The sequence below is a fragment of the Leucopleurus acutus genome, assembly GCF_964270905.1.
Source record: "Leucopleurus acutus genome assembly, chromosome: 2".
NCBI lineage: Eukaryota > Metazoa > Chordata > Mammalia > Artiodactyla > Delphinidae > Leucopleurus > Leucopleurus acutus.
In genome coordinates, this window is record NC_139143.1 from 58,796,973 (window position 1) to 58,815,150 (window position 18,178).

At 34.9% G+C, this 18,178-nt stretch overlaps 1 protein-coding gene across 2 annotated transcripts in view; it reads right to left on the reverse strand.

Moving 5' to 3' along the window:
• Positions 1-679: 679 nt before the first annotated feature.
• RALGPS2 (Ral GEF with PH domain and SH3 binding motif 2) overlaps positions 680-18,178 on the reverse strand; it is a 163,566-nt gene continuing 146,067 nt past the window's right edge. For both annotated transcript variants that reach the window (XM_082857166.1, XM_082857165.1), the window contains 3 exons: positions 11,743-11,848; positions 9,071-9,162; positions 680-6,397 (listed from right to left, as the gene is read on the reverse strand). In XM_082857166.1, the coding sequence (XP_082713292.1) occupies positions 6,368-6,397; positions 9,071-9,162; positions 11,743-11,848 (228 nt within the window). In that variant the 3' untranslated portion in view covers positions 680-6,367. The remainder of the gene's footprint in view (positions 6,398-9,070; positions 9,163-11,742; positions 11,849-18,178) is intronic.

Sequence of the window (18,178 nt, forward strand, 5' to 3'; positions counted from 1 at the left end):
ATGGAGAACGGGGTGCTGTGTGAGGTAAAGACAGGCTGACCCCATCAGAGAGTTGTCACTCTCTTTTGGTTCTAGTGCAGGGACAGGGAAAAATTTCAAAGGCATCAGAAAGGTGAGAAAACAGTTGAAAATTGGGTTATGGTTTACCCAAACACTGGGCATTCAGTCCTGTCTGGAGGTTTCGCAAGCTTCTTAAGAGGCAAGCTCATGTGGAATTCTTAGAGCAGAGCAAACACCCCAGCCGATGACTTATAGGAGACTCAACACATGTATTTCTGTACTTCTTCCAATTTAAGGCTCCCTAGGCTGGAAGACGGATTCTATTTTCAGAAATGGTGAGAAGTGAAAGTGTCATTTTTTGGAATCTATGAAATACAGTACTAGCAAAGAGGGCCTCTATGGGGACTGGTCATATTATATCACATATTTGGAGTGGGGAGATACGGTTGGAAATATTATACCCTTGACCTCTTTTCCCCAAGGCCCCATCTGTCAGCATGCCAGGGCACATCCTTGTTCTGGGATAAAGAAGAGCAACTGAAGTTTACCCAGATAGAAGCTTCCCCATACCAACAAAATCCTTGTCAACTATTTTAGAAAGAGGAAAAAAATCAACTTAGAGCATTTATTTAAAAGTTAATGATAAAAATGTAGATATGGAAACAAACTATCCCACACAATCTATATTTTTAAGTAATTTATTCCAATAGAAATATTTCAGAAAACTGTACTTAAATTCATTTTAAGTTAGATTATGCAAACACACTGAAGATCTCACACTCACATTTGCATATTAAACAGAAACAAAAAGTGAGAGAGGAACCAAGCTGCACGTCACTCCAGGAGGTCATAGTGCAAATGAGTACTTCATCTTTGTACCTCAAGTTAACTGGGATGAAGGAGAATAAAAATGGCTTGTGTTTTCCTGTATATTATCATCATTGGATATTCATCCCCACAGATGCTTTTATCTCCTTTAGATTACACTGTGAACGAGTTCCCCACCCCCTCCCCACACATAACATACTTCAGTCGGCTGTAAAACAATGGATTTGTCAATAATCAAGGTATAGAAACTCTTTTGAGTGTCTGGTGGCTTATTATCAGCTACTCTGTCAGACCTAGTAAGTCAATAATTACTGGACTATATCTGTGAATAGTTCTAATAAGTGGTATCTTCATGGGAAAATTAATATTTGTTACCTCATATCTAAAGCACAGCTAAGTACGAAATTTTCTACTTGTCTATTTTGAAAAAAAGTTCAATCCCAAAACATTCTAATTATGTATTCCTTTAATCCCATCACCACTTTGCAGTCCAAATGACTAGAATCAAACTTTAATTTCTACTAACAACCCCTAAGGACGAGTTAACCCTTCATTTGGCTTTAAACACTCAATTTACTTGCCTATTCTAGAACATACTAGCCCTTTAAAAAATGTGAAAATAGCATCTTGACTCAGTTGAACAAGAGTAGTTCCAGATCTTGCAATAATCTCGGAGAAGCAAAATGTTTCCAAGCTTTGCTTTTACTGAGAATTGGCTTACTCTCTTAACTTCTCTTTAATTTATATTTTGGAGCTGTTTTCACTTTCCTGACATAGTATTTTCAAGTAAACAATAACTGGTAGGTTAAGTGACTGTTTGTTTGGTCTGAGTCTTATTTAAATATAAGAATGTACTGAACTAAATCTCACTTCTGGGAAAAGGGACTCTCATTTCGGGATTTCAGTAGCTTTAATAAAACCCAAACAGATCTTTCTGGCTGTACTGTATTCTTTTAAGGATTTTCTGAAAGGACATAATTAAATCTATGTTCAAAACAACAATTTCAACAACACAAAATAAAAATAAACTCAGCTGGATGGATGCTCTTCAAAGTTGTTCTCAGGAGTGCTCATCTAAAGGCCGATTTGGTGGGTTTAATTTTAATCTTCTACCCTGGAAGGAGAGGAGCAGGGACGGAGCTTGTCTGAAAAGACTCAAAGCCAAGGTGGAATGCAACAATTACCTAGAGTGATCTGCACACATTTTCTTAGACCTGCTGTGAGAAAGAGTAAGCTGGTGGAGAGAGGGATAGCACACACTCCTGAAGTAAGAGGAGTAACAGGGCAAGTGATTATTGTCATACTCGATGCCCTAAAGTTGGTCTTCAAATTGATAAGGCACTGACCAAATCTTCCCCACACTACATACTTGAGATACCAGTGTAATGAAATTGCTTTCCAAAAGCTTAAAAGTTTGCATGCACAGATGTCTTTCATTGGAATCCTCTAACAAGAGAAAAGTAATTACTTTAGACACAAGCCATTTTTAAGGAAGCAAAACCAGAAATACTTAAATCATTTTGAAAAGGTTGACTTCACACAGAAAATAATTATCACCAATGTGATTAAATAACAATGTTTGTTAGAAAAAAACAGAATACTACTCTGGCTGTAAAATTATAAATTTACTATGTTTGAAAGAAATATAAAAGGAGAGAGAGAGAGAGAGAGAGAGAGAGAGAGAGAGAGAAAATAAAAGCAAACCCTAAAAGATCACTGAAGAAGTCAGACAAACCTCACCACTTGCTTTGTATCACCTATTCATGCAACAGCTGTACTACTGTTCCACGGGGACACAGTAAAAATTCATCTTCATTTTCAAAAAGGGATCCAATTATTTCAAAAGCCTTTGAAGCAGAGAATTTTTTAAAATTGAAGATTATCTTCTGTTAAGCAACGCTGGTACCCCTTGTTTGCAGAAGAAGATAATATGGTGGTTTAAAAATTCGTTGTAAAGGAATGTGCCTCAAAAAAACAGGAAGGAAATCAATAGTGGATATATTCTTCTAAAAAGTTAATGGATTAAATCTACTATTATTGTCGATTTCTAATTAATATGATGTCCTATAGTTTTGTCTTCAGTAGTAAAGGCATATATAACTTACAGATTTAACCTTAAAAAAGAAAAAAGAAAAAAGACTTCCGCTCAAATCATTTGGCCAGGTAAATTCTAGTAATCCTAAGAGAGCAATAGGCCAGGCTGCTCTTGGAGGGCCCTGGTTTCAACTAATACATAAGGTGTATACACTAGAGACCGTAAACATTCTTTCCTTCTATAACAGTGCACCTTGGGCTCCTTTATAAATCTTCTAGAAGAGGAATAAAGCCACTTACAGAAACTTTGCAGCTACAAACACCCTAGTTCTTGACATACAAAAAGACACAATACCAAGACAGTCCATACAGAAAGTAGTGCAATAGTCATATGGCATTTTCCACACAGGAAAACATTTGTCATTGAAGTACATGCCTGGGGAGTAAAAAATACTCAAACTCAAATTGTTTGGATCCCTTTTTGCAATGTTTACGCAAATAATATCTACACAGTGAAGAAAATGTAATAGGAAGGTGTGTTTGATTGGTTCTTTTAATTCTTAGAGTTTGGAGGTACGGTAAAAATAAAGCCTCTGAAAAAAATAAGCAGAACTCAAACAAAGAGGGAGCATGAGACCAAAAACAGTGCTCTTCGAGGTCAGCAGTTATTTTTATAGTTGTATTTTAAAAACTGTTATGTTACTTCTGCATGAAAAATAAGCTTCCATGTTCAAACAAACTGTTAAATAAGATGTGCCTCAAACTGTATTTTGGGTGGTATTATACTATTACACCAGGCTGGATAATATACCAATCATTATGTTTATCAAAAAGTAGCTTAAATTATAATGGAATTTCCAATGAGGTCTTCTTGACTTGGAGAGAAACAAATGAGCTTAATATTGGTGGAAATTTCAAGCTTTTGAGTCGCTACTTTACAAATTTATTAAGGGTAGGCCTTACAAGAGGAGAAAAATTTCACCTTCCCACTAATACACTGCCTAAATATTTAATATATTTTGGTAACATTTATTTTTCCTTGAATTATTATTAGGTCTCATTTGGTGAATTACAGATAAAAAATTCACCTACACTATTTTAATTCACTTCCTTCACTGATCTTTGCTTCAAATGCTAAATTCACCTTAAAAAGCAATGAGCAATCTTTTGAATGGACAAATTTGAAGACAAAAATAATGGTGACGTCCGCTGCACGGTTCAGTTTCAGTCAGTCAGAGGCCACAAATCTATATATGGACTTAGTCACCAAACCTGAACACTGTTCTCACGCTGCACAAGCAGCCTCATGTTTAGCGCTGAAAATATCAAACACATCTTCCAGTGGAGCTCTCTCTTTGGCAAAACTGTGGGCTGTCAGGCTCTGACTTCCAGGTGCATATCTCCACAGAAACTTATCTACTTTAGCTTATTTATGACAAACAGAAAACATAATAAAAAATCCACAGGGTTTTCATCCACAGTGTTTTTTTAAAAAGCACATACACTGTTAAAAACACTTATTTCTGAAGAGAAATAAACAAGAAAATTAAAACAAAAGTCAGATGTGCAAGGTCTACAGAGTAATACTGCTATGCTGGTTATGCAGAGGGCCTCTTCTCAGCGCCCAGTGTGGGCTATGCTGGGAGATAAAATCACTAGCACAGGCCACATTTTGCCCTCTTCCAGCTCATGTCACTTTTCACAAAACCAGAAGTAATGGTATTACTAACTGTGCTATATGAGAAAGATATTTGAACTCTTAATATCCTTTCCAAACAGAACACTAAATTTAAAAACTAAGCACTCAGGGAAAGCTCTTCTACTTTCCAATGGAGAGATTTTTTAGCTAATTATTCTAATAAGCAATATTTTCTATTTAAGTTTCATGGATTCAAGGATGAAATACTTATGATTAAAAAAAAGCATAAAATTCTCCAAGAATACAATCTGAAAAATTTTATGTGAGGCCCAAAGTAATAGAAGTCTATCAGAAGTTACCAGTCAAAAAGCACTTCTTACTCTGGGCCACAGCCAAAATCCATGATGCCTCATGAGTTTGTAACATCCAACACACAGCCTTTGTTCAAGTGCCAGTTTTTTGTTAAAACTCTAAGGCATTTCACCTGCAAACTTTTTTTTGTAACTTAACATTTATTTCAAAAGTTAAATGCATTATTGCATTAAAGAGCTCTCACAAAACTGCTTGATCAACTACTGACAAAATATGGTTTCATCGTAAGGACCTATAGTAAGTTTTGAGAAAAATGTTTGTAATAAAGGAAGCTTAAGTAGGAAGGAAAGTTTTGATACTTAAAATTCCCAGCATCTCAGTTTTTCACCTTTTTCCCTTTGAAAATTATTTTGTATGCCTTATAATAAAATACATACATGCATACGTACATACGTCGACTCTCTTTTAAACAAATGTGATCCTGAATCTCATATTGATCAAAAATAATGAAAATGAATAACAAAAAAAATAACTGGCATTGTGCACATGAAACACTGTAAAGGAAACTATCCTGATAAAATATCAATACATCACCCTTGATGATAAAAATCACCTGTGAGTGATAGAAGGGATAATCCAATTCACTTGAAAAATGTAGTTATTGTAAAATCTTCTTAGAAAAGTTTAGGTAGGGATTACAGTTCTCTACTAAGCAGATCTGTGGTCCAACAATGAACTCATATAGAAGGCCAAGCTTTAAACCCAGCTAAAAACAACCATGTTTTCTGGAGCCCACTTGAAAAAAGTGTCTGGCATATGAACACTCAGCCTTTATACCTCCTGCAGGAAATAATGTACCCCAAACAGTACTAAATTTCAGAAGTTTAGTGTTTTTAAAAATCTCTCCTCATCCAAAACAACCCCCCCCCCCACCAAATCCCAAACAAACTCCAACAACTCACATTATTAACATTTCTAATTCCTACACTCTTGTTGTGAAAAAGCGAGTGAGGCTGCAGACTAATGGAAGCTCAAGCAAACCTTTCCGCTAGGCTGCTGGTAGAACCCTACTAAGCTGGAGTAGCTTTACACCTCACTTTAAACCCAGCTCCTAATGTAACCCATAAGAAATATGTTTTTCTTTTTAAAGTGTATCTAAAAAAAGGCGATTCTCCCCTCCAAAATTAGTACAAAGTTAAAAGAAATGCAAATTAGCTACGATCTATTCCAAGCACAGCACCGCCAGAAGATTCACACACACTATTTGGTGTTTCATGTTGGTTTTCCTTTCATTCTTTTAAGGCAGTGGTTTCCACAGGTCAGTTCAGAGATAAGAAGCATGGTCCATGGCAGTTTGTTTTGCAACTCCAATTTGTTCTCTGGGAATATCTCACTTCATTCCCTGAAATTAGTGCTTTTTTGGTTCAGAACTCCAGAGGCTGAGATGGAACCTCTGGGCTCTTCCTGGCACAGGATTGGTTTATAGCTGGCGCTCTTTCATCAGGTCCTTGCTTTCAGTTAAGATAACAGTTCACCTTGTTTTTTATCAGGCTTTTACTCAAAAGTCATCAAGTTTGTAGGAACCTAAAAAATATAAGCATTACAAACTGATAGTATTTAAAAGGTGTTTTTCAAAGTACTATTTCTTATATTTCCTTGTCATTCTAAGTAAGCCCAAATATTAAAATCTTTCTGACCTAAATATCTTTTTAAAAAAGGAATTTGATAGAAGGTACTGTAATTGTTTATGAATAATGAATAAAATACACTAGAACATTTTTGAGAGGAAGTCACTGAGATGAGTTAATACTTTTTCCAATAAATTGAAATCCGGGTGGGAAAAAGGGCAGAGACAGTATCTTTCTTGTCTAACACAGGGGAGCTCAGGAGATGTTTGCTGAGTGAATAAATGAATGAGGAAAGAGTAAGTATGGCCCTAGTAGTGTGAGATTCCACACAAAATGCTTGTCATCATTTATTTTTTCATTATATGTATTACAATGAATTCCTACATGCAAATCTTAAAATGCAGCACAGATAATTTTATAACAAACATTACTAAGAATTTCTTTGTGAAATCATCATGAAAATGAGTATAAAAGAATAAAACTCATTGCTAGATAAACTCTTACCTGAAACTTTGTGACTCTGAAAAATCTATAGGTTATATAACAGTTTGCTGCTTATAGACTGGATCAAATTTAATTTGATTTCTTTTAAGTCTGAAATTCAACAATAATTCTTAGAAATATGAATATATTTTGTTTTTAAAAATTAATGAACCCTCTAGTCAAGGACTAAAGAGGGCTTCACCATGCTAAAAAAAAAAATGCTCTTAACTTTTACTACCAGTTTTCCAAAGTTGTGCTGGTAGAGAAATTCATACATCAGTGGTCATTTCTCTGTCCTTTAAAAGAGCTTAACAGTTCCCACACTTTAGCAACCTTTTTCTGAAAACCTGGGATACTAAAAAAAAAAAAAAGATTAATCTCTTACGTGTGTCAGCTTCTGAATGAAAAATTATTTGACAATATAATCATAACTGAACTATAAATACAACAGTACAAATCCAAGAGTGCTTAAATTGAAGTATAAATTCTCAGGGTCTGGTTCTAAGAAAACCAATATTTTAATAAAGTAACATTTTCATTTCCTCCTAAGTTGCCTGACTATGGTTTAAGGTGTTGTACCTGAGTTAGAGTCTTCTACTAAAAGTTTTCAAATTTCACAGCTTCTATTTATAAATTTGCTACTTCTCTGATTCTTCCAAGTATAGGAACAAACAAATTTAAAAAAACCCATTTATACACATCTGGTTGACTTGTTCAGTAGCAAAGTCCACTAATATAATAAAAAGAAATTGAACCTCTATGCTGGTACGCATACCCTGTCTAGATTAATCTTGAAACTTGAGATTGAAAAGAAATGATACAGTACTTTAAGCTACATTTAAAGAAAATGTACGGCATGGAGCTGAATCCTGAAAAACTTGGTTTAGGCAAAAGAAGGTCTGTTTCCTTCATTCTGTCCCAGACACTAACTTGACAGGGGCAAGAAAGTAATTTTTGCTCTATGGTATTTCATGTCCTTAAGGGACATTGTTAAGAATGGTACCAAATATTGCTATTAGTCTTTCATATATTTTTGAAATAAAAATTGTAAGAGAACAAGGCCCATTCCAACAATATTTAAGAAGAATGAATCTATAGGATGAAGACAGAGTTTGTGTCATCTCAGGTCCACGATTTTTTACTTGTTTGACCCTCTGTAGGTCATTTAGGATTTCCGAGCCTTAGTTTCTTCCTTTATCAAAAAAGGGATAATAACCTGGGTCCTGATAGCACACAGTGGAAAATACGTTTATAACCTTTATAAACTTGTATAATGTATTATATTATTCAAAATTAGCTATTGATAACACTTACCATATACTTCTGTATTTCAGTACCTTAAGACAATAAAATTTTCAAATATATTCAACTGAAAACTGGCCTAAAAAAGTCTATGTTTATTTATGTCTGCCCTACCAATTCATGGTTCAACTTTAAATCTGCAACCGGGTTTGGGGAAAACACCACTATGGATTCATTCCCCTTTGTAGCTGAAAGCCTTTGAGTTAGACCATCTTTGTTTCAGTAAAAATAAAAACAAACAAAAAGTCCACATAGTTTTGGGTTTCACTGCAAGCACAGGAACCCGCATAAAATTGTCAATAGAACAAGTAAAGACAAATCAGAATAATTTTTGTTAAGGTGCCATCATATTTTTACCTCTCTAGAGTCTCCTTGCCTCCCACTACATTCTCCCAACAAGGGCTACAGTTCCCTGTTTTGAACACCTGAAGCTTGTTCCATCTTCAGGGTCTTTGTGCACTTACTGTTCCCTCCACCAGAACTTTGTTCCCCCTTATCTCCACATGGCCCTTCCCTCCTGTCATTCATGTCATTGTCATCTCCTTAGGGAGATCTTTGCTGTTCACTCTTATTTATTTAAAGTCTGTCTCTACTCCCATCACTCCGTATCATGTAATTCTATTTTGTTCATACGGTTTTTACTACTTGAAATTTTGTTATTTGTTCGCTTGTTTATTACCCATCTCCTCTCTAAAATGTGGACTTCATGTCTTGCTGACTGTGGTCAACAAGAAATAGAGTATGAACAGTTTCCCTACTTCACTCCAAAAATGAGTCCACTTACTTCTCTTTTAAATATATTCGCAATTTATGGACTATTTTGAGGGTTAAGAGAGATGCTTACCTGTTGTTTGTTACTTTGGCAGGCTGCACTCAAGTGCTTAAACCACAGCATTGCATTCATCCTACTGCCAGCTTGAAATTTGTATGAATTTCCTAAAATTATTAAAAACAAAGGGAAACAATAAAAATTGATGACAGTTTTCCGTTTAAGAATTCTATTTCTCTAACACCTGATTTTCCAATACATATAAAATGAAGAGTTCTCTGTGCTACATTCACGTGCTATCATTTATGCAGAAAGTCACTGTTTTGCTGTTTATGAATTGGAAAAGAAGTATTTTGCCTCCTTAAATGCTCTTTAAAGTATATTTAAATAAAATAATTGTTTGGGGCTTCCCTGGTGGCGCAGTGGTTAAGAATCCACCTGCCAATGCAGGAGACACGGGTTCAATCCCTGGTCCGGGAAGATCCCACATGCCGCGGAGCAACTAAGCCCATGTGCCGCAACTACTGAGCCTGCACTCTAGAGCCCACGAGCCACAGCTACTGAAGCCCATGTGCCTAGAGCCTGTGCTCCGCAGCAAGAGAAGCCTCCGCAATGAGAAGCCCGCGCACCGCAACGAAGAGTAGCCCCCGCTCACCGCAACTAGAGAAAGACCGCACGCAGCGAAAACCCAACGCAGCCAAAAAAATAATAATAATAATAATAATTGTTTGGCTTCTCTAGATTTGTATGAGTGGATGAGAGTGCAGGATATCACTTCTCAGCACTATTTAGATGATCTAAATATTAGTAGATGCTAATACTGAATTTTTATAGGCCAGAATGCTTTAACATGTTTAACACTTAAATATTAGCTATTTAATGTGATTAAGGATTAATCAGCTAACATCAATATAACCTATGCTTTTAGTTTTTAGTTAACATTTGTCAAAATTATTAGAGAAATTTCTAGGTCTAGTGAGGGCTTATGTGAAAAATCTGAGAAGGCAACTTTTTCTCTTTTAGAAAATTAGAAATTCATTTGTTTCATGTGTATTGTATGTATTTAGACCGTATGGTGACTCTAATTCAAAACTGACACATAATAAGGATATTTTATATGTTTATATGTATTAAGGTAATAAACTGAGAAAAGAAGAAAGGACTCATGTAGTATAGGTGCCCTAAGTTGAGCTTAATTCCCCTTTTTCACTGACCTGAGTTCTTTTTATCTCCCAATTCTTACTGAGTGCTACTCTTTCCTTTATAACTGAATTCAATGGCTCAAGAGCCTCATCTATATGCAGGCGTTATACAGCTCTTCTTTGAGATTTTCTCAAAGACTTTTTTTCACTTTCAGAGGCAACAGCTTTCTTCACCAAATGTTTAATTACTAAAATAACACTGTTTTGCTTGTTAAACACAGATGCAAACATTAGATCAACCTAAATAGCAGACGTATCTGATCAGCTGGCCACAGCTGCCATTTACCTACTCTCTCCTCCCTGAAAAAGACCATCAGTACAGACTTCATAAAAACCTTGTACTCTGAAACCGTTCTGTCAAACACACTAAGGAACTGATGGAAGACAAATAATTTGTTAACTGAACCCCATGAAAATGATCTTTTATAAATAATGAAGGCCTTTGGGATTGGCAGGGTGGAGGCTGGGGCTTTGAATTCAGAATGTTGAGTAGGAGCTCCTTACTCTGTAAGTCAACCTATTTCATCTAAAAACATAACATTTTGCTATTATTTTTTTCTGCACTAACTTTTTCTGCATATTTTCTTAAATTTTTACTTAAAGTACCACAATATCCTAAAAGCAGAATATCTGTGGATATGCATTCTAAATAAACAGAAGTCAGAGTATAATTTTACAGTCAGTAAAAGGTAATATAACTTCATTTTAGTAGTAGTGAGCTGCTGAAGTGGAAGATTCTGGGCAGATATGAAAGAATTTTCTTTCTGGCTTCCTTTGTGGTGCTTATCAACAGCTGGCAGATTTTACGAAGGAAGAGCTGCAACCACATGAGGATCTGTTCTGATGACCACTGAGGTCTCCACAACTGGCACAGGCAGGGTGAGAAGGTATGATCTGATTCTACTACACAGCCCACCCTCCAACCTCTCTCATCCACTTTTAAAGTTTTAAAGTTTTTAAAACTCCTATGGTCAATAGCCAACACTTTCACTCATAAATGTCTCTATACATTGTAAGCTAAGTATTATAATTAAAATTATACTTATTTGGAAAGTGGTTTGAGTCAAATTACCAATTTAATTAAAAGTAATGGAATAAAAATCATTTAAAGGAAAACTTCTGCCACATTCAGAGCTTAAGAATAACAAATGATCTCAGAATATAAATGAAGGGGTACTGCATATTGTAAATCTGAGATTTTAAAGTTAACAGTGGTCTATAGATTCTCAAATTCCCTCCTTCCTTTTCTGGTTATTAGCTCTCTAGGGATTATTTGGGTTTTTAATTTCAAGCTTATGCCCATGTAGCAAAGAAAATAAGCTTATTTAATAAGCTTATTAAATAAGCAATTAATAGATATTGATATCTAAAAATATTGCTATCATTAGTATACATTACATTATGTGACACAAATATTTCCCAAGAGAGTGAACTACACAAACAATGCCCCTAGTCGTGTAGTCCAGTTAAACTATTGATAAATTTTGGCTTATCGAAAGTTGTGTACATGCAATACCTTAAGCCCTAGTTATTTTAATGATTCACCTTTCTCAGAGTCAGTCAGCAAGAAGAGATCTGGATGTTCCGGGTCATCAGCCATCATCACCATCCATCCTACTACAGACACGTTCTTATTTGATGTTGATTTGAACTGAGAGATAAAAAAAATAATTAATGGAAACAAAATTTATGGCTTATTCTATGTAAAAATTAACTGTTAGAGAGCATATTTTCAGTTTCTCCTAGAGAGAGACGAGATTTCATGCTGGTCAGGTCTGCTCCCGGTCTCTTACTACTAAATTCCATGTAGGCATGCCCTCTTCAGATAGTCTCTTATACTTTCCAGGTCTTTCCCAGCTTCAACTCTTCATCAAAAGTTAACTGTCCTAGCGTCCACTCCCAAAGACCATGATCTGTTAGTAGATCTGGTAAATTTTTCTCTACTGTTTTTTTTTTTGTTACTGTGCTACACCTCACCCCTTTGTTATAGGAAACACACTTCCATTTTAATAGAGGTGTTATCTCCACACACACACCCTTTACTGAATATAACTGACATATAACATTGTATAAGTTTAAGGTGTACCAATGTAATAGGGGTGTTATCTTAAACCTGATAACCTGATGATTTAATGAATCAGCACCGCCATCACAATTCTTAATAATATATTCTTGCCTGTATTTCTCAAAAAGAAGGTATTCTTAGCATGCTTGTTACTTGTCTAGTTATTCTTTTTTTTTATAAAGTTACACTTTAGTAATGGAAAAAAAAGGACTGTTATAAAAGCAAGAAATTTAAGTTAATCCTACTCATGAACATAAATGAAAAAATGTTAAATAAAATATTGGCAAACTGAATCTAGCAGTGTATAAAAAAGCTGGTACATGATGGCCAAACTGGATTTATCCCAGGAATATGAGGGTGATTTAATGTTAGAAATCAATGACTGCAACTAAGTTCAGTTTATTTCATGAAAGCAAGCTTAGTTCAACTTTAGATAAATTGTTAAAATAAATCACCATATTAACATTAAAAGAAAAAAGTATGATCAACTCAGTTGATGTAAAATAAAACCATTTGCTAAAATATAATGCATATCTGTGTGACTTGGAATGGAACAGAATTTCCTAATTCAATAAGGAGTACCTACCAAACAAACAACAAAAAACCCCCCACAAAACCCGAACAAAACAAAGCAGGAAAGAAAAAAACAAAACAAAACAAAACCCAAACCAAAACCCTGCAACGCATGCTCAAGGGTAAAATGCTAAAAACACTTCAAAATCAGTTTTAAGACAAGGATGCCCACCATTGCTACCTCCATCCAACACTGAATTGGAAGACCTAGTCAGCACACTAAGATAACAGGAAAGAAATAAAAGGTATAAGGGTGAGGAAGAAATAAAACTGCCATTACTCACACATGATATTATCTACACAGAAAATCCACCAAGTTAATAAGAAAGATCAGCAAGGATGCTTGGAAAAGATCAATATAAAAGTCAACTGCGGGCTTCCCTGGTGGTGCAGTGGTTGAGAGTCTGCCTGCTGATGCAGGGGACACGGGTTCGTGCCCCGGTCCGGGAAGATCCCACATGCCGCGGAGCGGCTGGGCCCGTGAGCCATGGCCGCTGAGCCTGCGCGTCCAGAGCCTGTGCTCCGCAACGGGAGAGGCCGCAACGGTGAGAGGCCCGCGTACCGCAAAAAAAAAAAAAAAAAAAAAAAAGTCAACTGCAATTTTATACACTAGAATTATAAAAGTCACTTATAGGAAAGGTACCTAGTAATATATGTAACAAAAGACATACAGGAAAGTGTAACAGTTAAGACTTTCAAGAAGACCTAAATCAACAGAGAAAAACCATGAGATGAAGAAAAAGGTTCAATGTTGTAAAGATGCCAATTCTCCCTAAATTGGTCTACAGATTCAGTGTCATTTCAATAAAAATTCCAGTAGGGTTTTATGTGGAACTTGAGAAGCTGATTCTAAAACTTACATATAAGAGCAAAGGATCAGAAATAGCCAAGACACTCCTGAAGAATTAGGCTGGACTTGCCTTGCTACACAAGACTTATAAATCTACAGTAACTGAGACCATGAGCTACTGGGACAAGGACAGACTGACAGGGTGATGGAAGTCTAGAAAGCAATCTGTGCACACAGATGCAAACTCAAACGATAAGAGTGGGCTCTGCAGATCAGTGAAGGAAGAATGGACTGTTCAATAGATGGTGCCAGGAAAATTTCTCATCCGTGCAGAAAAATCAAAATGAATGCCTATTTCATAACACATTTCACACACACACCCCTCTGACTCCAGGTGGATCAAGGATTTTAAAGCAAATTGCAAAACTTTAAATCTATTAGTAGAAATTATAGGAGAATATCTTGATGATCTCCGGTTAGAGAAGTATTTTATTTTAAAAACATGACTCAGAAACTGTTACGCATAAAGGAAAGGATAAATTTTATTACTTTAAAATTAAGAACTATTCACTAAAAACATCACAGAGTAAAAGAAAAAAACAAATCAAACAAATTGGAAGAAGATATTAGTAACACATAACTGCTAATAGATTAGTATCCAGAGTATATAAGGAACCTTTACCAATTAGTAAGAAAACACGCTATCCAATAAGCAAAAGATTTATCCAGGCATTTTAGAGAAGAAACATGAATGACCAACAACATGAAAAAAACTTCAAACTCATTAATAATCTGGGGTGTGTACATTAAAATCACAAGGTACCATTTCATATTTACTAGGTTAGCCAAAATTAAAAAGCCTGACAACAAGTATGGTGAGAGTGTGGAACAATGAAAAACCTCATTATGCTGTTGGTGAGTACGTAAATCAATTTGGCATTTTCTTGTAAAGTTGAACGTTTGCCTTCCTTGGTATATAATCTAGAGAACATATGCACAAAAATATTCATAGTAGCTCTGTTAGATACAGCAATAACCTGGAAAGCATCCAAATATCCATCAGTAGAATGATGAATAAATTATGGCAGATTCATAACGTGGAAGACTATTCAAGTGTGAAAAGGAATAAAGGACAGCTATATGCATCAACAGTGATGAATCTCATCAACAATATATTAAGCAACAAATGGAGTGCTTAAAATTATATATGTGAATCCATTCAGGTACAGTTCAAAAATGAGACAATGTGTTAAGGAAACATATATAGTAAAATCCTGAACAAAAACAAGGCAGTGAGGAACATGAAATTTAGGACAGTGATAGGCTGTGGGTGTGGCTGATAAGGAAGGAAGAGGATGCTATCTGGGAAGTCTTGGACGGTTCTGGTAATGCTCTGTCTTCTTATGCTGCATGGAGTTATAGAGGTGTTCATTTTATTTATTATTCTTTAAAATGTACATGTATACTATATATCTTTGCATGTATATGTTTCACATTTTAAAGAAATGGGGAAAAGAAGGAACACATCACATTATTTGTAACAACATGGGTACTACAAAAATGAAAGCCAAAGGGATTAGGAAGTTTTAATACTGTGAAGAATCAAATTGGCAATACTACAGAACAGCTGATTTCATGGCTAATAATTTATGTCAAAGCAGATAGCACGATTTTCTAATATTCTTTTCCTAGCCCCCAAAGCATCTGCATCAATTGCTTCTTTTTTCAATTAAAAAAAAAAGTAATTCAAACAGTATAAGCCCCTTTACATAGAGTACAAATGCCCTCAACCACCAGCTGAATCTCATCCCACTCCCCAGAATTCATCATCCTTTGGGGTGTAGCCATCTGGACCTTTCTCTATGCATTACACCAAAGACTGACTTTTCTGTTGCTGTTGGTTTTTATATACAAATGGGGGTATACTTACTCTGACTTGTGGTTTTTACCTATCAGTATTTCCTTAATAATAAGTATTTTCAGTGTTTGCAGATTTCTGATACTATAAATATTCCAGGAATATTCTTCTATAGATATCTGTGCACTTGTTCAAGGATTTCCATAGGACAGACTTTCAGATAAAGAATCGCTGGTTATTAAGTTATACACTGACTAGAATTGTCCACCACAAAAACAATACCAATTTAAATTTCCACCAACTGTCTATGTTTCCCTACATCCTGGCTAGTGTTATATTATCAATCATTAAAATTTCTGCCTAATGGCCAAAAAAATGGGCATCTTCTTTAATCTGTGTTTTTGATACCTAGTGAGGTTCATCACCTTTTCATGTTTATTAACCATTTATATTTCACCTTCTTTATCTCCCTATTCCATTTTTCTACTGTTGTTTTATTCTTACTGAGTTGTGGAAGGTCTTTATATAGGTTACAGATTTCTTTTTCAGGTGTAGCCTTGGTTTTTAAATTTTAACTTATCAAACAGTGTTTATTCACTCATTACTATGCAGAGATAGGCTCAAACATATCTGCAAAAAAATTTTTTAAATGAATACACTTCAATTAAAAATAATTTTACAGTGAATGTTTTCACCTTAAAACATTCAAAAATATAGACATAATAAAACCATAGTCCCCCTCCTTTCTTCCCAGTTATTCTCTCTTCCCAAGTCTGCTCTGCTCCTCACAGGCAAAAACATTCATACTTTAGAGAGCAATAAAACATAGAGGTGTAGGCTTCCAGATTTCCTCCTCCCACATTTATTTATATACATATGAACAGGTATACTTTCATTAGTGACACTTTTTCCTCCTCCAGCTTTTAATTTTGAAAAGGTTCAAACTACAGAGAAGTTGAAACAATGCTACAATGATTACCCATATATCTACATTTTTCATTTGCTTGATCTCTTTGAACATTTAAATGTAAGCTGCACACATAACATTGGACTCTAAATATTTCAACATGTATCTCCTAAGAATATATTACTATATAACCAAAATGTAACATATTCAAGAAATTTAACAGTCACAATCATATAAAGTCCATATTACAATTTCTTTGATTGTCCTAATTATGAGCTTTATAGCTTAAAAAGACTTCCTCCAAGATTAAACCAAGGTACATACATTGCATTTAGCTGTCAAGACTCTTTAGTTTCTCTTAATCTAGAACAGTCCTTCTGTCCCCCTACCCTATTCCATCGGCCAAATTTTGGTCTTAAGAATCCAAGCCAGTTGTCTTATAGGAATGTTCCACAATGTGGATTTAATTGTTTCTTCATGGTTAAATTCAGGTTAAATTTTTGGCAAGAACACTACATAGATGGTGCTGTGTTTATATAAAAGATTTTAATCCCTTATCTATTGCTTACGTATAGCCAATATTTTCTTCCAATTTGTATTTTAACTGTTTGAAAATGATTAAAATTTTTTTTCCTTCATTGCTTTTAGTTCTGTGCCCTATCTTTTCTATCCTAAAATTGATACTAAATATAAACATGGACTTGTCTCTATACTCTATTTTGTTCTTATAATTTTCTTTAATCTTAACAGTTTAAACTAGAAAAGATGAGGAATACAGTCCATTTCCTCGGCACTCAGTTGGGCTCCCTTCACAGCCCACTACGCTCTAATTTCTAAACATTTCATATGCATTATTTATCACTTCATATAATTAAAAGCCCAAACTAGCATGTTATTATTCTCTATGTATAAGTACCAATGCCAAACACAAAAAGATATTTAACATATGTATTAGAGGACAAATTCAGTTATTTAATCAATTCTCTAATTTGGCTTCTTTCTAATTAAAGTTAGGAAAAAAACAAACAAAAAAATTTACCTTATACATTTTACTTCTTTATAATAGTCAACTTCTTTATAATAAGTGAAATCCAGCCAAGTCTCTGGAAGTGGCTAAGTGAACAGTTAACTATATCTGAAGATGACAATTTAATTTAGCTATATCAACCTTTTTTTTTTTCCCCTCCTTTGAGTACAGCAGTACTAACCAGAGGCAATTACTCTGTAAAACGTTCTAGTGAAACTAAACTGTAGCTTTGTCAGGTATGTGGGCATTATAGTCAATTTAACTAGAATACAAAAAACAGTCCTTCACCTCAATGTGAGGACTATATCTAGATAATTCTAACATAATAGTGAGCAAAAAAGTCAGTGCTCAGGAATTTGTATGATTCCATTCAGGTACAATTAAAGAATGACACAATGTACTGTTTAAGGAAACATATGTGGTAAACTCTAAAGAAAAGCAAGACAATGATTAACATGAAATTCAGGACAGTGACAAGGTATGGGTACGGCTGATAAGGAAAGGTAGGTGATGCTATCATATGGCACTTCCCACATTCATTTAAACCGAAAACGTATTCTCCTCTACCCCTGGTGTGATTAAAGGGCTAAAACTGTGAGAATAAAGAAAAGCTTCTCTAATGATAATGTCTGAAGTTGAACTTGTAACTGGCCTCATCCAACCAAACTTCAAACTAGGGATTATTCTTACTAAAAGGAACAAAACAAAACAACAACAAAACAAACAAAAAAACACTGAATCCCAGTAAATTTAGTCAAAGT